Source organism: Neolamprologus brichardi, chromosome 12, assembly GCF_056152115.1.
Source record: "Neolamprologus brichardi isolate AB-2024 chromosome 12, ASM5615211v1, whole genome shotgun sequence".
NCBI classification, from domain to species: Eukaryota; Metazoa; Chordata; class Actinopteri; order Cichliformes; family Cichlidae; genus Neolamprologus; species Neolamprologus brichardi.
Window position 1 is genome coordinate 898,991 of NC_142115.1, and position 21,989 is coordinate 920,979.

Here is a 21,989-nt window from a genome sequence, read left to right on the forward strand (position 1 = left end):
ATTTTTGTTGAATTTTTATGAATCAAAGTTTGTATTCATTTTGCTCTGTACATTTGTCATTTATTTTACTTTTGGAAAAGTGATGAGTTTCTTAACTTCTGGACCCTCCCATTAATTAAAGGATTAAGAGCACCCCGCAGAGGTGTGGTCGAAATGTTTTTTGTTTGCCAAATGTCAGATGGGATGACGGGAGGTTTAAAATGATTTTTTTGAACTTGTTAAATCTGATTTTGTTTTATATTTTCCATGAAATAAACACCATATAATTTAAAGAATGAAGTCGTAAGTGCGTTCTGAAACAAACCACCCATTGCCACCCACGGGCTTTTCTTGGACTATTTTTGTGTTTGGGACTTAAAAGACCGAGACACAACTAAACTCAGCGGTGTGAGCCCGATGCGTTATCTAACATGGGGCAAACAGTTAACTAGTACACCTCAACGGTCTAGTTCGTTTTATTGTGCTGGGTGGAGGATTGACTCAGTCTCCAACGACACGTGAAGTGGGTACGCTTTTGACCACTCTTTGTGGCACGACACCTCCACACACACGCGCCAGATTTCTCATTCACACAAGAAATATATATCAAATATATTAGATAATATATATTATTTATATTTTTTATTTTTCTTTTGGTGACTATACATTTAATTAGACGTGTCCGCTCTGCTGAACTCCGGCCTGCCTGCACTTCCTCAGCCTTGGACTGATCCGTCCCCTCCAGGCTCCAGGAGCTACTAAAATAAGAAGAGGAAGAAACAATCAGTCCAAACAGCATCAGCTGTCTCAGCCCTGATGCTGTCCCTTGAACCCTGCCACGTATCTCCATCATCCAGGTACCAATTGGTGATTTGGTCCTGATCCAAACAGAGGGTAAAAGGGCAGCACAGGAGGTAATAGCAGAGAGAGTCAAGCGCTGGATCCCCAAGCACTCCTGCTCCACCGCTATATCGAGCTTCAGGTTCTGAGAACTCACGGCTGATATAGACCACGGGGTGGTCGACCCCCTCCTACCTGCTCTGACAAAAACAGAAATCCAGAAATTATCACGGGCACAGCTTAGTGAACAAATTTAATGCCCAATAACTCAACAGCTCGTTTAGTGTGCAAGACATGAACAACGTGCCCTGGTCAGTATCTCTTTCTGGTCTGTGTCACTGGTTCAGGCCCAGGGAGTTTCCTCCTCTGGGCCGGGACCAGCTGACCTCACCCCACCCCTCGCATCGATCTCACGCGGTTCTTCAGCTGCGCCGCGAGGTGGTCTTCCGCCAGTGCCATGGCTGCATCCAGATTCAGCGGCCAGTAACACCTGACCCAGTCTACCATTCCCCCTGAGAGCCCCTCTGCAAACTGCTCCAGTAGGACCGCCTCCAGCAGCCGTGCCTCCCCCTGTGTCAGCCAGCCTCCAGCCAGACACCTCCCCTTTGCGTCCAGGAGGCGCCAAGCAAAAGGGGAGGACCAAACCTTCTCTGCCATGCAGGCAGCGATGGTGGTCCTCTGGGCAGAGCCTCAGTCGGTCCTAGATGGCCCTCCTGACGTCTGCAAAACTGCCCCTCAAGGCCAGTGGCAGGCTCATTGTCGCTGTTTAGGCCTCGCCCAACAGGACCCCATTTTATCTTAAAGAGCTCATAACACCGCATCACCCCAATAGAGTGATATCGTACAATCTCACTCGCTCTGCAGCCTTACTCGCTGTTCCTAGAGTATTTAAAAGTAGAATGGGAGGCAGAGCCTTCAGCTTACAGGCCCCTCTTCTGTGGAACCAGCTTCCAGTTTGGGTTTGGGAGACGGACACCCTTTCTATTTTTAAGATTAGGCTTAAACACTATGTGTTTATATGCCACTCTGCATTTAATCATTACTTATTATTGATCTCTGGCACACTTCCACAGCAGCTGATTGCTGCAGATCCCTGAGCCTGGTTTTGCTGGAGGTTTCTTTGTGATGCCATGTTTTGCACAATATCCAACTCCTGACCTCTGAACACACACACACACACACACACACACACACACACACACACACACACACATTCAGTAATGAGCATACACTCTTATATTTGTACATATATTTATTCTTATAATTCTCAGATTCTTATATTTTGCTTGTGAAGCGTGAACACCAGGATTTCACTCACGTGTGTTGTACCAGTGTAGCTGCACACATGATGTGACAATAAAAGTGATTTGATTTTGATAAAGGGGAGTTTTTCCTTCCCACTGTCACCAAAGTGCTCACAGCAGAATAACATGTGATTGTTGAGGCTTTCTCTGCGTTATTGTAGCATTTTTACTTTACAACATAAAGCGCTTTGAGGCAGCTGTTGTTGTTGTTTTGCACTATAGAAATAAAACTGAACTCGACCCAGATCCACCAAGTAATCCTCTGGACAAACAGCCACTGTGGTGAGAACCATGCGATTTCTTTTTCTTGAGCATGTGTTTTGGTGGCTCACTGTAGTCTAGAAGCTCTGCTCTGTTCTCAGTGCCCAGGTGAGCCTTTGCTTTGGTTTCCACATCCAGACTAATGGACAAGCTTAAAGGTTTTGAATCAGAGTGATGCTTCTTCGTACCAGTGCACCTGCAGCATGGAACTTAACTGGACAGTATATGCCTTTAACTCCTCTGCTACTGGTTTCTCTCCATTCAGAGCATCCCTTGATTATCGGCCACCAGTTCCTGTCCAACATCATTGCCATAGGATCTGGAGAGTAATTCGGACTGCTGTGTTATGGACCAAGCAGCAAAACAAACAGCTGGTGGACTGTAGTCCTGCTCCAAACTACCTGTTTGGCTCTCTACTAAACACATCCTTTTATGACCCAATCCATAAAACTCACTTCTAGTTAAATCGACCCTTTTGAAATCAAAGCTCTGACCACTCTTGTCTTGGTTCAGTTGAAGTTAGCGTGTAGCATGAAAAAAACCTTGGAACTTGTGTAACCACAGACTGTGAACTCTTTTGGTTGTCAGTAAGCGTTTCTTCATCGTAAATAAACCTGGCCTGCAAGTAATAAATGCGTGAACTACTTCTTATCACTCTGAGAAAGGATGTTTACAATTTTAGAGATTTTGTGCAAATGCAAGAAAGCAGTCTTACATTTGTTTAATGTCCACATTGGAGGATCTTTACTTTACAATCTTGAGTGCTCTGAGGCAACTGTTGTTGTGATTTGGTGCTATAAAAAGAAGTAATTCTTTGTTTCTACATTCATCGGGTCCCAATCAGCCCGTGGATCTGTGGAAGAGTTCAGGTCTTAGGAGGTTAAGGGTGTGGCTCTGAGCAGCTCATCGCTGGGACGTTAAACACCCTGAGTTCGTGCTCTCGGCTCACTTTCTAAGTTAATAAGTGGAAGAGAAGGGATGGAGGGAGATCTACATTAATTGCATTCTAGGATTGAATAAATTACCCCAACAAATAAAAAAATATCAAATTTAAAATAATATCTGAACATGAAAAATATACTATCTTTACAGTCTTTATGTTTATAGGAGTATAATACTAAAAAACTCCAAGTTTGCCAATATACTGCTGTGCAGTTCTGTTCATGTTTCTTTTCTCTGTCTGCACTACAAACAGTCTGTACAGGTCAGTTATTGTCCAACAGTACAAAGTGGGAAAGAGTGCAAATATACATCCACAAATGCATCACTTGCAATTCAAAAGAGAAATTTGAATTCAGGCAGCAGATATAAATCACAGTCAGACACTGGTAAGATGGCAAACGTTTCTTCCACTGAAAACGTCCAGATGAACTTTTGGAGATTTACTTACCTGGATGATTGAACGTGCATCAAGACCACGTGGATCTCCCTTTGGTTAGAAAACCACAGTTTTCTGTAGCCAGCTACCTTAGTGGTACCCATACTTAGAAAAGAGAATGTGCATCTATCTGATTGGTCAAAAACTGTTGAGAAGGGGGCGTGGTTTAGACTTAGCCACACATACACCCCTTGACCTGTTACCCACTTTCATGAGTCTGAGGCAGCATCTCTGTGAGAGCTATTGTTTCATGACCTTGCTCCGGTTCACTGCCACATTCCTGTACAAACACAAACAACCGTCGATCGTGGGAATGTATTTTATTCTGAGAGCTCAGTAGTGCAATTAACTATTCAAGTGATCTAAAATTAATTATAATATATATATATATATATATATATATATATATATATATATATATATATATATATATATATATGTATGTATAATATATAGAGAGACAAACAGAAGAAGACGGCCGTAGTGATCGATGTAGCGGTTCCCAATGACAGCAATATCAGGAAGAAGGAACACGAGAAGCTGGAGAAACACCAAGGGCTCAGAGAAGAGCTCGAGAGGATGTGGAGGGTGAAGGTGACGGTGGTCCCCGTGGTAATCGGAGCACTCGGTGCGGTGACTCCCAAGCTAGGCGAGTGGCTCCAGCAGATCCCGGGAACAACATCGGAGATCTCTGTCCAGAAGAGCGCAGTCCTGGGAACAGCTGAGATACTGCGCAGGACCCTCAAGCTCCCAGACCTCTGGTAGAGGACCCGAGCTTGAAGGATTGACCGCCCACAGGGGCGAGAAGGGAATTTTTAATTTTTTTTAAATATATACAAATATCTTAAGTTTAACTTACATATACACTGTATGTATTACTGTATTGTATTCATTTGTTAATATAAATAATTACGTTTCTCCAAATGTAATTTTTCTAAAAAAACAAAAACAAAACAAAACCTTAAAACAAAGCTGGAAGAAAAGTAATAAAACGTTAATGTTGAGAAAAAACGCAAAATAGTGAAACAACATTGTGCAGTCTTGCAGTTTGGCACAAACCCTGTTTGACTCCATAAAAATGAACAACATTTACAACATATCTGTAACATCCTGAACATTCAACACATCCACACGTGCTTTTCAAGAAGCATCCTGACCGTCACATGATTCATCCAACCCCGAACCAGTAACCAGGCAGAATACACAACAGTGTCACTGAAGACCAGTCAATGTGGCGTGTGTGTATTTGTTCACAGAACATGACTTCTAAATATTCAAACTAAACCTTTAACATTAAATAGTAACACACATGTAACACGCGTCTGAAACGTGTCTCTGACCAGCAGCGGTGAATCCAAGAAGCGCTCCTTTACAAACCCTGTTTTCAACTTACACTTTCACAAAATGTTGAATTAAAGCTGACAGTCTAACGTTTTCAGTCAGATGTTGTTTGTTTGATTGAAAGTGCAGCGTGCTGATACACTGAGGCCAACGGCAAAATAATGTTTCATGTTTGAGACACTTTTGAACTTGACTGTGCCCGAGATCAGAGCGAGCAACCAACCAATGATGCAGAAGCACGAATGTAAAATGAATATACAGACGACTGTTATACGGTTATTTTAAAGGCTGATGCTGTGATACTGTTACACCTGAAGCCATGGGTCTGAGGCACTTGGGCAAAGAAATGAGATAAGCTGTCACCACATCACCACCTAGTGGTGAGGCGGGAGCGATGAACAGATGTGGTGTGCAGCAGCTGTCACAGTCTGGTCTGTGGTGGTCTGTGAGCTGCTGAACTGCACATAAAGCTGTAACGTGTCTGCTTTATTCCAGCCTTGCAACGCGAGCGCTTGTGTTTCACCAATAGAAACATGTTTTATTCTATTACGGCTCTACTAATGATCATGGCCTTATTACACCAGATTTTGGGGGGTTTTCATGAAAAGAAAGATCAATATTCTTATCTGAATGAGTTGTGTAGTTGTAGTTGTGTAGTTTTTACAAATGAACTGTATTCATTGTGGAGGAAGTGGAGTCTTCACAGAGTCCAGTGTGAACATATATAGAATAGAATAATCCTTTAATTGTCCCACAAGGGGGAAATTTGGTTGTAACAGCAGCCAAAAAGACAAATATACAAACAAACAGGACATGGAACAGAAACATACACAATTTTTCTTACATATTTACATTAAGGACAACGGTTACTATAAACAGAGAGTACTGTACAGTTATTAAATTAAATAAAAATAATTACAGATAAGAGGCAAACCAGGTTGTAGTGCGAATTGGTTAATTAACTAACTTATTGCAGTTACAGCACAGATGTAAACATCTATGATTGTTGGGAGCAGTTCAGATCGTACAGTCTGACAGCTGCAGGGAGGAAGGAGCTGCAGAAACGCTCCTTCATGCATCGAGGATGCAGCAGTCTGTCACTGAAGCAGCTCTGCAGCAACATCTACATGCATGGGGTCTGTCTCTGTCCATCAGAGATGTTATTTTGGCCACAGTCCTTCTGTCCTTCTTTATATATGAGGAGACTGTTAGTGTTGGCACCCAGGGAAAGCATGCAGGACTCATGACCCTCGTTTCTATCAGCAAGCTTGCAAATGAAATACAGTTTCGTGTCCACTCTGACTGACCTGAACATTTTAATTATCACACAAAACTCTGCAGGGTAATGCACGGACAGCAGTGTGTGTAACAAAATTGTGTTTTCTTTAACCGTGTTAAGGCCGCAGGAATTCTGACAATGAAAGACAACGAGCATAAACACAATAAAGGGATATAGTACCTACTTTATTTTAACAAATTCAAAATGAAACCTCTCTCTGTTCTAATTAGTCCTTTAGTGTTATTGACAAAGCTCATTGTTTCTACTATAAGATCTGTGAAAGTCTGAAGTTCATTACATGCAATCCATTCAACAAAGTAGTGTTGTAGTGTTTAATCAAAGACACAAAACACACTTTTTAAACCACAAACAACATTAAGATGGTCTGTTACAGCTCTACAAGTCAGCATGTTCATGTCTGCTGTAAACCTTTTCTGTATTTATCAGAACTTCACAGCTCACGTCGCACTTCTTATCTTATCATTGTTTTTCAACGATGTGGAGCATTTGTTTTGTTCATTGTCCTTTATCCAGATTAAAATCATCACAACATGTACATCACATAATAATATTCAGTACACACAGGTGAACACAAAAATGTGGATCATTTGCAGCAACAGTCATTAAAAATATTCACACTGATCAAAGATTCTCTCACTCCTTTAAAATGGGCCTCAGCTCCCCATCATAACCAGTGTAACCAGTGAACACTGTTTGGTTTAAGAGCAGGTGCTGATGACACAGTAAACTTGACACAGGGCTTTACTCACAGCAGCTTCATTATAGATGCGTTGTGTTTGTGATGATTAAAGATCAGAATAAATCACAACAGGTAAAAGTATGAACTAAAATCAGCGTAAACAATAAGCAGATCATTTTTCTAACACTGGTGCAGCAGTACTTTCATATGCTTTACTGTGCATTCATTCAGCAGGCCAGGCAGAGACAGTATAACAGAGCCTGCAGCTTAATAACATCACATCATGATGATGACATAACAGAAGAGAAGCTCACAGATGAAGCCACAAAAACGCTTTTCAGTTGGACGGAGATTAAAGGTGTAGTAAGGGTGCTAATGTAGAGTCTTCACTGCACGACACCTTGAGACAACTGTTGTTGGAGCTATAACAACAACATTGAATTTAAAAAAGGCAGAAGATGAAGGAAAGGTGCCAAAAGCAGTGGGAGGAAGAAAGAAAAGGTGCAGGAAGGAACAGGAAGAGGAGACGATAACATCACAGGAAACACGTACAGGGAAATGTGCAGTGTTGGGGAGTAACGGAATACATGTACCGCCGTTACGTATTTAAAATACAAAATATGAGTAACTGTATTCCGTTACAGTTACCGTTTAAAAAGGTGGTATTTAGAATACAGTTACTTTGTTGAAATAAATGGATTACACGGCGGTACTTCCCTGTTTCATATTGTGGCGGGTCAGGACTGTTTGGGTTTTGTTTGACAGCTACGTTCTGTTGTTCCAGGTGGCAGCGTTACGGTTGCCATGGTTACAGGGTGACGCTCTCTCTCTGCGTGTTTCCTGGGTGAGACAGGCCTTTTTGTTGTGTTGTGCTAAGCTAATAGGCAGAATGCTACCGGTATAGCTCTAAAGAATGTAGCATCATGGGCAGTGTAGTCCGTGCTGCTGGGAGAATGGACTGCCATACACGTTATGTGTCTGTGAGCGAGGGAGGGAGAAAAAGGAAAAGTACGAGCTGTCATCGAGCAAAAACGGGAGCTGGAAGCATGTAAATATAATAATAACCACTGCAGCCAAGAAGAGTGCCTGACGAGCCCACCTGTAAGTAAGCTATTAAGACTCGACTGTACACCGTGTTCGTGTTTTCCTCCAAAAACAATAAGTTCTGTTGGAGCAGCCTTTCAACGCCTCTCTCTGTCTCTCGCTAGCAAAGTTGACCCAGACAACAAAGTAAAGCTAGTTTTCAGCTACGAGCCGACACAGAACCCACCGTATTAGCCAGAGGTCCCTTTACTACGGTTCGGAGCCGCGGACCTTCAGTAACAGTAATAAATCACAGCAATAGTACATTCATGTAGTTGTAAACAGCATGATAATATATTAAGTAATCCAAAGTATTCAGAATACGTTACTCTCATTGAGTAACGTAACGGAATACGTTACAGAATACATTTTGGGGCATGTATTCTGTATTCTGTAATGGAATACATTTTAAAAGTAACCTTCCCAACACTGGAAATGTGACTGCAGAAGACGACACCATCGTGTACTTTACTGCACCGTCACAAATATGAGACAGCTGATAAAAACCTTAATAATGACAAAGTGAAACTGGGTCATATCTATTTTAAAAGAACACGAGAAATAAAACTATCAGGACACATTTACATATTTGTTTTTTAAAGACAGAAAAATGTTTTGAGTAAAATCTGTAGTTTGATTTATTTGTTTTGTTTTTTTTTAAATGTTGGTCTTTGTGAACGAGAGTTTATTCAATAGTCGAACCAGTAGGTGGCAGTAACGCACCTTTTTTGATATTTACCAACCGCCAAGAAAAATGACCAAGAAAAAGGAGTCGGTGCTCTGGGAGGGCAGTTTGGCATGAACTGGTTCGTGGCCTCCTGTGAGGGGAGTGCAAGCGCAGAGAGGGAGAGACAACCTGACCCTGGGCACAGAGTGGGAAAACAGAGTTACAGTTACAGTTGAGAAGATGTTGTTGTTCATTAACTGTGCAGCTCGAGTAAAGTACAAAACAGATCAAATCAAAATGATAATCAAAGGAACAGAGAAGATCTTTGGTGTAAACATATTAACAAAGGACTGGAGGGAGCGAGGATCATAAGAAAGCTCGACGTTTAATAGCAAATGAACAAGAATTTAAAGGATTCATGAAACCAGAAATGATCTGTATTCAGGAAACTTGTCTCAAACCAACTTTTTGTAGTCAGAGGATAAAGCAGTGTATGCAGAGACAGAGGTGAGGTTCAGGGAGGAGGATGTGTAACATGCAAAAGGCTTTAATCTGAACCAATGAACTTCATTTCTATTTGAATGGAAATGGAAACATCTCATCATGGTGTACGAATAATGATCACAATAGAACAGTAATTACAGCATTAATGGATAATAAAAAATCGTGTTGAGTTAATACGAGAACAGGTTTGGAATCAGCGATTTCACTATAATATATGACGTCAACACTCCACACCAGTTGGTGGCGGTAATGCGCCAATTCGTTGTTTGCTAACCGCCAATAAAAACCACGAGGAAGAAGAAGAAGCAGCAGAAGAAGACGGTGCTCTAAAAATGGCGGAGTCGGAGGAGGAGGTAGACGTCTTGGTCCAGAGAGTTGTCAAAGACATCGCGAATGCGTTCAAGAAGAACCCCAGCATGTGAGTACAGTCGGCCGCGAACAAACTGCGCTGGGCCCGGAGGCCTGTTCCACACCCGGCGGGTCCGAGGCCGGGCCACGGCTGATTCAGGGTTTAAATTATGGGCGTGGACTATTACCTGGAATCGGAACTGTCTAGATGAAGTTTACATTGAGACACTTAGTTTTGTTTGTTCTGTTCAGTATGTGAGACACGATGTCGCGGGGATTACTGTTTACTTACAGTTAAATAACTTAAAACATGCATCAGCGGGAGATTTCACGACTTTAGCGAGCTGAGCTGTGCAGCTTTGAAAATGCGACATCCCGATCATGTTGTTTCAGTGTTATTATTTATGTCGCCGGTGACTGAACTGGGATGCTTAACAGTTGTGTTTATGATGGTCCCGAATATTTGCATGCTATCAGAAGCACGTGATGTCGACCCTGTGTGATAGTATGTTAAGAATCTTAAAGCTGCAGCTATCAGTTATTTTGGCAATCAAATATTCTGATGATTATTCTATCGATTAATCGAGTAATCTGATACTTTTGTCTTATTAATGAGCACTAATCAATATCCCAAACAGGAAAAAATGAGGGCTTTCAAAACTACTCACTGGTTTAGAATTTGCTATGTTTTAAAAGGACTTGCACTGATTCTTCCCAGTAAAGGTTTTAATGGTGACTAGTGTCTACTAAAGTGTCGCTTTTTGAGATGCTGCGAAAATGTGTGTAAAATGCTCGACAACAGAGCGCTGCTGACATGTGGCTGAAATAAGACATCAAAGTACAGAATCTGAGACAAGGATTTTTAAAATGTACTTGATGAAGCATTGTAGCTCCTAGTTTAGTGTGATAACCACAGAGTTTCAGCTGATTTGGGGGAAGAAGAACCAGTTTGGATGTGTTTGGTTCACTTTTAAGTAGGGATGGGTATTGATACGATTTTCACGATTCCGATTCTTTATCCATTCTTTTTTAAAAAGGAGAACACTAAGGTCGATTATCTTTGTTTTCTATCTTCTCTTTGAACAAGATAGAAATGTAGGAGTAACATGGCCTTACAAACCCAACAGTGAGATCTTAAGAGATCCACAGCCTGTGGCTCTTCAATGGGGCGTCACAGGGTCCCCAGGAAAAAATTGTAAATGTAAAATAATAAAATAAATATTCTTCTGCAGCAATAACAAAGTATAACATAAATTATTCTGTAGCAATTACACAAGAATATCCAGTAATGTCCCTGCCTACAATTAAACACATTCACTTACTGAAAATCATCTGCTGTGGCAAACAGCTGCAAGCCTTTGACCACAAACTGAGTCTCTGCTCGGTGACATTCGTCTATCCTGCCTGAAAGGAGACGCTACGGTAGACTGCAGCGAGAACTGCCAGCATCTGAGCCAGACTCTGTCTCATCATGGTCACTAAATCCACAGTAATGGCAGGTTTGTAATAAGGCAGATCGCGCTAACATAATCTGCACTGTTGTTGATTATTTACCTGCCGCATTAACGGGAGAGGACGTGCAAACGTTACCGCTGCTGCTGGGTTGAGATTCACGAGTCCGGAATTAAAAACACGACATTCATTTAAGGTCATCGCGTGTTTTGTGAGCAAATGCTTTTGCATATTCGTAGTGTTTCCTCCCTTAAATTAAATCTCTACTTTGCAAGTATTGCAAGTTGCCCTGTTGTCTATTTGCAACTAACTATAACCCTGCACTATTTTTGGTAGCACATGTTAGCGGCCGTCGTTATTACCGTGTTGTTTGGAGAATACAGCACACTTAAAATCAATCCTTTGATTTTTCTGAAAGTCGACAGAGCCCCTTATAATCCCGTGTGCCTTATGTATGAACTCTGGTTGTTTACTGACCTCGAAACGATTACTGTTTACTGTTGGGGTGCAGCGTCCGCATCAGTCCGTCTGACGATCTCCCTCCTCCCGTTACTTGTGAACAAAACTCAGAGGAACTCCTCCCTGACCTGGAGTGCGCGCTCCACCCTTTTCTGGGTGAGGACCATGGCCTCTGATTGGAGGTGCTGATTCTCATTCGTGCAGCTTCACACTCGGCTGTGTGAGCTGGAGGCCACCACCCGATGAAGCCAACAGAACCACCTCATCCGCAAAAAGCAGAGATGAGATCCTGAGACCACCCAAGTGAAAGCCTTCCACCACTTGGATACGCCTAGAAATTCTGTCCACCAAGACAGCCGTACAACATCCAGAGCCGTCAGGAACTCAGGGCGACTCTTATCCACCTGAGGAGCTCTGCCACCAAGGAGTTTAACTGCCTCAGTGACCTCGCCCCCGGGGATAGACGAGTCGTCCCTTTTGTCCCCAGACTTTGTTTTTGTGACAGTGGGATTAAGGAGATCCTCCAAGTATTCCTTCCACCACCTGACAGTGTTCTCAGTCAAAGTCAGCAGCGCTCCACCTGCACTACACACAGTGCAGGTGGAGCACCGCTCTCCCCTCCTGAGTCGCCTGCTGGTTTACCAGAATCTCTTCGAGGCAATCCAAAGGTCTTTTTCCGTGGCCTCTCTGAACTCCTCCCACACCCAAGCAGAGCGTTTCTATGTTTTTCTATTTTGATTATTTCCTGCATTGTGGTGAAACTGAAAACATCAAAACTATGAAACGACACACGTTGAACTAAATGGATTTTTGCATTACTGATTTTAAAAAGAAAAAAATCTTGAACAGTTAACGTCCCATCCAAAAGTCTTGGATATGATCGATGAACCACAGACATTCAAATATGGCTGCTTCTGAAATCTGCGAGCCACTCTGGTTTCAAGCTTCCAGAAATAAAAATAATTCTGGGAGGTGGAGTGAGGACTTAGTAATACTACATAACAGTGTTAAAATTCAGACTGGGATGGTGAACGTGAACTGTAGTTTGTGTCTGTGGAGACACTTCAGCTCAGCGTGAACGTCGCAGATTCAGAGACGTTGTTTGTTTTGCTTGTTGTCGATGTTCGTTTAATGATGCACAAACTCATCTGATGAGGAGACTTTGAGCAGAGGACACTGGAGAGGCCTGACCGACAGTGCAGTGACATAGTACGTTTAACACCCCCCCAAAGTGTACATCGGGACCAAGATCAGAAATGAGCAACATGAAAGAAAACACGAGATCATTTCTTGTAAATGACAAAGTGAACTCTTCAGTGTGTTTTAAATGGACGACTCTAAATGGCTACAGATGTGTACAGGATCAATCATTACATCATTAATCATCTAATAACTGACCTGAATTTGACCTTGTGTCAGATATCTGTGATGTATTGATTGCTATGCTGTCCCAGCAGTATGTTAGTGTTTGTTATAATAGAGACAAGCCACTGCGCTGTGACAGCCTCGTAGATCTCACAGCACTACCACATGTCACAGTATCATCATATGCGTCCCTGTTACATGTAAGCTGAGAGATGTGATTGGACTGCCGAAGCTCCAGCTGATGTACTGCAACATGACCGTGTGTGACAGGTTGCCATGTTTCTGTCGTACTGTGTTTATTTCAGCACTGCTTCAGTTTCATGAGCTTCAGCTCCAACGTTTGTTTTGAAAAGTCAAATTTCAGCAGATTAAGTTCATTAAAGCTGCTTTTTTTGTTTACTCATTACTTTGGGTTCTGCTACATGGCCCACTTACACTGGTTGATATGGTGGTGATTAGGGCTGGGCTATATCATACCGTTCTCGGTAATACCGGTGTAATGTTGGGTAACAATAGGAAAATGAAATATCACGACAGAATCTGGGTAAAACCGCATGTGCAGTGCCTTTGTTTACATACACACATGGCGGTGACGCAGAATGAGAAGAGCGAAAGTGGATCGTTGAATGAAACAGATGAACCTGAACTGGTTTGTAAAAATGCTGCAGCTTCACTGGTGGAACTGGTTTAGCTTTCGTCCGTCAGATACACAACAAAGCACTATTTTTGGTAGCGCATGCTAGCGGGCCGTCGTTATTACCGTGTTGTTTGGAAAATACAGCACTTAAAATCAATCCTTTGATTTTTCTGAAAGTCGACAGAGCCCCTTATAATCCCGTGTGCCTTATGTATGAACTCTGGTTGTGTTTACTGACCTCGAAACGATTTTATGTGCACGGCGCTCGAAAATCTGTCAAATGTTTCAGTACGACTTTGCTAAGCTACGAAGCCGCACCGCTTGATGGATTGTTGGAGCATTACGGCTATCGTAGGCGGAGCCTCGCGGAGTGATACGTACTGTGCTTCAACATAATGTTACCGTATTGTGTGTGTTTAACCTCTTTTTAAGTGTTGTGGATGTTATACATGGTTATGCTGAGGATATGTCGGCCAGTTTCCACTGGAAATGCCTTTTGGTTAAACTGTCAGCAACGAATTTGCATTTGCACTGTTACATTTTTATATAACTTTAATGCAGATAAAAAACAGCTGCTTGTTTAGGTGAAAATACATTGATGGGGTTTTTTTGCACTAATAAAGTTGTGGAGTTGTAAAGTATTTTGTCTCGTGTCAGTTATATCGTCATCACAAATTTTCAAATGTATATCGTGATAAATATTTTTGGTCATATCGCCCTGCTCTAGTGGTGATCTAATTGTGGTCTTTCCTAATTTTAACTGGTTGGTTACTGTAATGTTTTCCCTTGTTCGCCCTCATTGTCACTCTCTGCTCCCTCAGTGATGAGATCGGTGTGATCCCGTGTCCAGAGGCTCGCTACAACCGCAGTCCCATCGTGCTGGTGGAGAACAAGCTTGGTGTGGAAAGCTGGTGCGTTAAATTCCTGCTGCCGTACGTCCACAACAAGCTGCTGCTGTACCGCCAACGCAAGCACTGGCTGGACAGAGAAGGTAGCTCGATAACAAAAGCCGAGGTCGAGTGAAAGTAGTCTGTAACGTTTGTTTTGTTTATTTAATGTGTTTATTTTAAAGTTGATAAAGGTTGGAGCCTCCAGTCATGGTCAGTTATAATGGCTGATGACCTCCTTGTTTTATCCTGCTTAGTTTTAAACGTGTTTTATGGTCCTGTTTGTTCCACAAGTGAAGCAACATCCTGTGTTTCCTTCTGTCCCAGCTTTAGTGGACATCACCTGCACGCTGCTGCTGCTGAACCCAGACTTCACCACTGCGTGGAACGTCAGGTACAGGACAAAACAACATGTTCTGATAAATGTGGTTATAGTGAGAGCGTGTTTTTCCCTGACTGTCACACAGGAAGGTTTTCTTGATGTCAGGCAACATTAGCTAACAGCAGAGGTCTCAGGTGAAACCAGACCCCACTCACGTCGTCTGTCAGGTGATCTCAGTGGGTCACAAATTGGGGTGAGGCAGTGATAATGACGCACACCTTCTTTCACGCCGAGGCACGCCATCGATAGTGTTCCAACGACCCTCAAAAGGAACAATTCCCACTAGGGATTAAATACTGTGACTCTCCACCGCTTTGTTTCAGAGCTGAAGAAGCTTCTTTGTTTAGGGAGTCCAGTCACTTTCTTTCCTTAGACGATCCTGGCAGTTTGGGATCCTCCTGACTGCAGTTTGTCCCACTGTGTCCGTACCACTAATACTAACAGTGAATAGTGTCAGGATGTAAGGATCTGTCACACATAACAAAGCTCATGCTTTTAACAGTTCGACTGTGATAAATTTGTTTGATTGGGGCGGCTGTGGTGTGTCGACCAATCAGAAGGTCAGCAGATTGGTTCCTGACTCGTCCAGTCAGCATCCTGAGGTAACGCTGGGCGAGATGCCCAACCCACCGACGCGTTTCATAAAGAAGTTAAGAATAGATGAGTGGTGTGTGTGCATCTTTGTGTGATGGGTCAGTGTGACTCGCAGTGCAAAGTGCTCTGAGTGCTCATCTGAGCAGAAAGGCTCTAGAGGACCAGTCCAGTTACTATGTGACCATTATCAGTGTACTGGTTAAACAGGCCTAACCTGGTGCCTGGGTTTGAAGCTGCTGCATGTCTTCACTCTGCTTTCTCCTGTTTCCTGTCATCTCTTTATAGTTTTCCAGGATAGAAACAAACTCCACAGAGTTTCATGTGTCAGATGTTCAAATCAACATCGACCGTGTGACCGTCTGTTTGTAACAGAGACACGTTTGGAGTTTGTTCAACTCATTTAAACCAAACGTGAACAAAAATCATTTTCCTGTTTGCATCAAAGTCTGTTGCAACAGTTACCATTTTTATATCCATTATGGGATATGACGGATGGTCTTGCTTAAGCATATCCTGCTTTTTAGAAGAGTCAGAATTAAAGCACGATCAGAGTCGTCCCCTCGAGATGAACTCAAAGATAAAACAAATGATGGAGACAAAATGTGGACGTTGCTCTGCAGAGCGTCAGAAACCATCTTTGATAAGAGATCACAACATGAATCTGTGGGTGATAGTGAGTCTTTATATTGATGTATTTACTGTCATCGTGCTTTCTTGTTATTGCAGGAAGGAGTTACTGCAGTGCGGAGTCCTTAACCCAGAGAAGGACCTCTACCTGGGCAAGCTGGCTTTGACCAAATTTCCCAAGAGCCCAGAGACCTGGATACATCGGTAAAGCCGCTTCTCCTGCTGTAAACACTCAGATGTTCCAAGCTGCTTTCTTTGTGTTCGAGCTTTTCAAACTCAGGCTGCTCTGATCAGCATGTATGGATTCAGACTACACTTTATTTTCTTTGATTCTTTTCTAACATATTTTGAACAGTTTTCTAACAGTAGCTCTGTTTGTGCTAAACACTGTCAGCTGAACAGGGAATATTATAGCTGAGGGCAGCTACATTCAGACCTTGTTGATGTAAATGATTGGTGATTATCCTGAGATTATTCAGGTGGAGAAAGGAGTTTTAATCCCACTGAAAAACAACAACGATGTTTAAGGTTTATAACGAGCAGCGAGGCTCATGCGGGATGCTGTTCTTCCTGTAAAAGCAGTAACTGTGTACAGAGTGAAGCTTTGTTGTCTTCCTGCAGACGCTGGGTGCTGCAGCAGGTCCTGAATCAGGTCTCTACTTTGGACCACAATAAGAATCAGCAGCAGGCTGAAGCGGTGCAGGCTGACGCTGAGAGAAACGAGCAGCTCAGCGACCGCCTGGCCAGGACGCTCCGCCAAGAGATGAAGGTGTGCTCTGACGCCGCTGGCCGCTATCCCAGCAACTACAACGCCTGGTCGCACCGCATCTGGGTGCTGCAGCACATGGCCAGGGGCAATGTCAAGGTAGCGTTTCAGTTACTCGTTTAGCTTTTCAGCAGTAATTAGATTATTATAGACAACATCTTCTTCCCTCATCACATGTTCTCTCTTTTTATTTAATGTAGTTACGTCACTGATGCCTATTGGTGTAAAAGTGGAGCTGCTGTGCAAACCACAAATAATGTGTAACTAAATAAACACTCGCTAAGAGATTTAAATGAATCAAAATGATCCCAGCTGGATGTCAAATAGCACTTATGCTTGAAATCAGCTGGCACAGTCGTTACAGAGGAGCTCTGTGTATAACCACATGAGGAAGGGAGGCTTCTGTCTTTAAACCAGAGTGTGGTGCACCCCACTGGTGGGGCGCAAGTTACCTGCGAGAAAAGTCATGCGGATATTTAACATAACACAAGTCTTTTTGCAGCAGTTACGTTAATAATATGCACGCCCACTGAAAAGCTGCAGCCGCAATAAAGAAGTGGACTGAAAAGTGAACATGTGGTCGGGCCTAGGGCTGTGCGATATGACCAAAATCTCATCTCCCGATATAAGACATCTATCGTCTGATAACGATATAAATCACAAAAATGTAACATTTTCTGTGAAGTCTGTGAATCTCGAGCAGCTCGACTTGTGTGAAGTGTTTCCAGCTGCGCGTCGTGTAGCTGGAGTCGAGTGTTTTAACCGATGCATGAAACTATACATTTTTAGACATAAGTTGTAACGGCGCCGTTTTCTTTGTGAGTATTTATTACACGGCGTGCTGCGGGGAAAAGCCTGTTCTAACGTTTGAGTCTAAGCTTTGTTTTTTAGCACAGGATCTTGAGCTTTATTGTGAAAGGTTTATGTGGAACATAAACAAGCGGACACGCGATGCTGTTACCGTCGTTGTTGCTAATGACACACTACAGACGGACAAGTCTGTAGTGTGGTTATATTAAATATAAGAGAAAGAGAGAACTTTAAGAAATTAATAATAACTACAGTGACATCAAAACATGAACAAATATTGCTGTAAACAGTTTATTTTGCGACACCACGAAACAAACGACAGCGTAAAATGAAACGACAAACGTTTTTATATCGTCACACGATATATATCGTTATATCGAACAGCCCTCGTCGGGTCTGTCGTGCATCGTTGAGTCGCGGTGCCGACACCCAGAATTGGGGAATGACAGACCCGCCCACATGCAGGTGTGCTTATAGAGACATATTTATGGATTAATTTTCTTATTGTCTTGTTCTTTTTGCGAGCTGTTGAACAACCATTCAAGGCCCACGTTCAGCTTTATTGATTAGCTAATAAATGAAGTGATAATCTCTCAGCTGGTTTGTTGATGTTTTCTGCTCCTTCACTTTGTCGTCGTGACTCTGGCAGGTGTTCCACGATGAGCTGTCCTCTATGCGCCTCTGGGTGTCCATGCATGTCTCTGACCACAGTGGCTTCCACTACCGCCAGTTCCTCCTTAAGGAGCTAATAGCTGAAATCTGCAAGAGGCCAGCTCGCACCTCCACCGGCTGTTCACCCCAGCGTGGGTGCAGCACAGTCCCAGAGGGCAGCCGCCCACACAGCCGCTCTCACAGTAACGGAGAGCCTTCAGGACAAGAGGCGGGCGGCGAGGAAGACGGCCACGCTGACTTCACTACAGTCCTCCAACTCTTCCACCAGGAGATGGACCTTTGCTCAGATCTGATCCAGTCCTTCCCTGGACATGAAACACTCTGGAGTCACAGGTGAGAGAGTCACAGTGCAGACACAGACGTCATATTTAAACAAGTCGGTCAAACGGATGTGTTGTCTGTTCCTGCTGCACAGTCTGTGGCAGGCTTTGCTGCCGCTGATTGCATTTGTGAGAAACAAGTAAAAAAATGATTGTCCTGATAAATCGTTTAAATATTTCTTTTGCATTGAAACATTTTCACATTCTGGGCTGTTTATCCTGAGCCTATAAAACACTTTGTGCACAGACGTGTTCAGCGTTTGTAATAATGATGTTGATGTACCCCCCCGTGTCTCTCAGGCGGCATGTCTTTTACTTGTGGGACCAGTGGGTGAGGGAGCATCAGCATTCCCACAGCAGAGGATCCGACTGCAAGTTGAACCATGTGACGGATCCAGACCCCGGAGTGGCAGAGATCAGCTCTCAGAGCCGTGCAGGTCAGGGCCACGGTGTGAACGGACAGAAGCACGCTAGTGAGCCTATGGAAGTGGATGGGCTGTTCCTGCCAGACCCTCACAACAGCAAGAGACTGAAGAGAGGCGTCCTGCTGCCTCGCCCCCCCACCCTGCCTACCGAACTCAGCTTTGTTAGCAGTGTTTTGGGCGGCTGCTGCAACACCGAGCAGAGACACTTTGCCCTGGCCTACAGGAAGTGGCTGGATACAGTCATCGGGCTGCAGTCCTGAGAGAGATGCTGACCCCCTTCTTTCTCCACACTGAAGCTGCCTACAGACAGATTTAGGATCAGCTTGCCTACATAGTGCAGACTTAGATAAGCAGTACTTCAAAGCCAGTGATGAGTTTAGAAAAGCGTCATTGAGCCGCTGACTTGGAATCTGTTTCCTAACAATTAATAGGCGAGGACTGGATGTTCTTCCTCAGAAACATCTGGATCTGGATCCTCTGAGCCAGTATCCCTTCAGAATGGAAATCAGCCCTCACACCACCTGTTGGCTCACTGTTATCTTCAGGTGTTTCAATACCTCAGGTACCTCAGATTTCTAGTTGTTTGTATGTGTGTGAGGTTTCATGTGCATATCTTCTTTTCCTGCTTCTATATATATTAAACAAACATAAATCTTTTCTGATTGGAATCAGTCACTTACACAGCGTAACCACTTTATACACGTGTAAGGTTTTGTGTAGGCACCAGTTTGTGGCATCATTGGACTCAAGTCCAAAAATACTTTCCGGCATATTGAAGTGTCCTGGGACTGAACTGCACTCTGGCACCTCGCCTGGGCTCCGGCTTTCAGCCTGTATAAGCATGAAGTCTGGTGAAATGGTCTTTAATAGACACAAACAGAGACGTGTGTGAAGCAAACAGTGACTTGAGCAGGTATGAAGCTGCAGAACCTTCAGGTTTGCTTTGCCTGCTGCAGGTTAACGACTTGTAGAAACTTCTTGTATCAGATGATCACTGCATCACGTTTCTGTCTTAGCTCTACTTTATATTATATTCCCTCAGTCGTCGGGCGATACTGACCTGAGCGTCAGCTGTAACAGCAGGTTAACGCACAGCTCCTGACTCTGTGGATTTCCATTCTGAAGGTGGTAACACGTGTTAAACATGTTACTACTCTCGTTGATTTTCTACCCTTTAACTTCACTGGTTGTAGTCAGCAGCTCTCTTTGTAGCTGATGCAAAGTTAGAGTAACAGGAAACCAAAAAGCCAGTTTGATTTGTGTTCATAGGTCATCACAAACTCCTCCAGCCTGAGCAGCAACGAACATTTCTTGGTCCTGATGTTTGGACGTTTGTCTGTAGCAGAACATTCACGGTGCTCCTGCTGCTGCTGTTACAACCGTTTGATGTGTTACAGCTAGAAACTGTGCAACAATTAAACAGCACTTTTAAAATGATTGGTGTAGTTTTGTTTAGCGAGAGTAATCGGTCTACACCAGGGGGCTCAAACCCGCGGTCCGGGAGCCGCAGCGGCCCGGGGCCTCAAACCCGCGGTCCGGGAGCCGCAGCGGCCCGGGGCCTCAAACCCGCGGTCCGGGAGCCGCAGCGGCCTGGGGGCTCAAACCCGCGGCCCGGGGCCTCAAACCCGCGGCCCGGGGGCTCAAACCCGCGGCCCGGGGGCTCAAACCCGCGGCCCGGGGCCTCAAACCCGCGGCCCGGGGGCCGCAGCGGCCTGGGGGCTCAAACCCGCGGCCCGGGGCCTCAAACCCGCGGCCCGGGGGCCGCAGCGGTCCGTATCCTGAGAAAAAGCGTAATGCAGTTTAACATCAAAAGCACAACATGACTGAATATGAAGACGACATGAGCAGAGAGCACAAAGCTGCTGAGGCTGTCAGTGACAGTCGCACACTGTGTGCACTTATTTATTCTGTTCTGTACAAACACAACGTGCGCACACACAGGACCAGTGTGTTTGAAAGGCTTCAGCTAAGTTTGCAGTTTTGTCTGAACACTAACGTGTGAGACGACGACGCCAGCAGTGGCTCTCAGCTCAGTTTGACCCCCTGATCTAGACCAAAATGTTGGTATTAACTATTTTGTTCCTGTTGTTATTTTCGCATCAGTGCCTCGTTTGAAACAGTTTTAAAGTTCCGATGAACTTGAACTTGTCCTAAAGACTTTTTCCTGAAAGTTTTCTGACTGAAGGAAGTGAACAGGTACAGTCTCACACGTACTCACACCTGCAGCAGGCCAGGTTACACAGAATTACAGTGTATGTGATTTTTTTGTTTGATAGCATTTGAACTTTTAACATGAATGAAATCTAAAAGCTAAATGACCATAAACACACACGACTGCTACAGATGTTCAGGTTCGTCATCGGTATCTTCCACTCCGTCTGTGTCGTTTCTCCTCGGGCTGAACTTTATTTCTTTTATGTTATTTATGAAGATACAGGTTTGTTGATGAGTGACATTTACATCTGATGCATTTACAGAAGCTGCCTGATTCGTAGTGTCAGTGTGAGCTTGACCAGCAGCTACGTTTGCTGTTTTAACATCTGGTTAGTGGGCAGCGAGTTAAAGGCTCGCCACTTTTCACTGACACATTGACCAAGTATAACACATTCTTCTTCTTCTTCTGTCCATCAAAGTTTTTATGTCTTTTTAATGTATAACAAGAGTTACTGTTACTCTAACACGTAATCATTGTCAGAACCACAGCTCGCAAACAGATGGAAACTTTGGCTCATGTTTGCAACGCTTTAGAAAACAGCTGCTTGCACTGACTGACAGAGCGCTGCTACATAGAAGGAAGTAACACAACACATCTGTTTAAAGGAAGAGTCAGTAACACTACTTACATGATTTATGCTACTATCCTCGTCTTTTATTGTGAAAGGACTAATCCTCAACGTGTATCCTGTCAA

At 43.6% G+C, this 21,989-nt stretch overlaps 1 protein-coding gene across 1 annotated transcript; it reads left to right on the forward strand.

Annotated features, from left to right (window-relative positions):
- Positions 1-9,601: 9,601 nt before the first annotated feature.
- ptar1 (protein prenyltransferase alpha subunit repeat containing 1) lies at positions 9,602-20,517 on the forward strand. Its single transcript, XM_006802533.2, has 7 exons — positions 9,602-9,754; positions 14,419-14,588; positions 14,812-14,878; positions 16,187-16,291; positions 16,709-16,952; positions 18,313-18,668; positions 18,956-20,517. Exons 1-7 carry the CDS (start codon positions 9,669-9,671, stop codon positions 19,338-19,340), a joined length of 1,413 nt encoding a protein of 470 aa, XP_006802596.2. The 5' UTR covers positions 9,602-9,668; the 3' UTR covers positions 19,341-20,517.
- Positions 20,518-21,989: the final 1,472 nt, after the last annotated feature.

What these genes read in the sequence shown, in the direction of transcription:
- ptar1 (XM_006802533.2), top strand. Translation starts at nt 9,669, where the DNA reads ATGGCGGAGTCGGAGGAGGAGGTAGACGTCTTGGTCCAGAGAGTTGTC. An exon ending in TTCAAGAAGAACCCCAGCAT is followed by an intron (nt 9,755 to 14,418) that starts GTGAGTACAGTC and finishes CTGCTCCCTCAG; the next exon opens with TGATGAGATCGGTGTGATCC. An exon ending in GAAACACTCTGGAGTCACAG is followed by an intron (nt 18,669 to 18,955) that starts GTGAGAGAGTCA and finishes CGTGTCTCTCAG; the next exon opens with GCGGCATGTCTTTTACTTGT.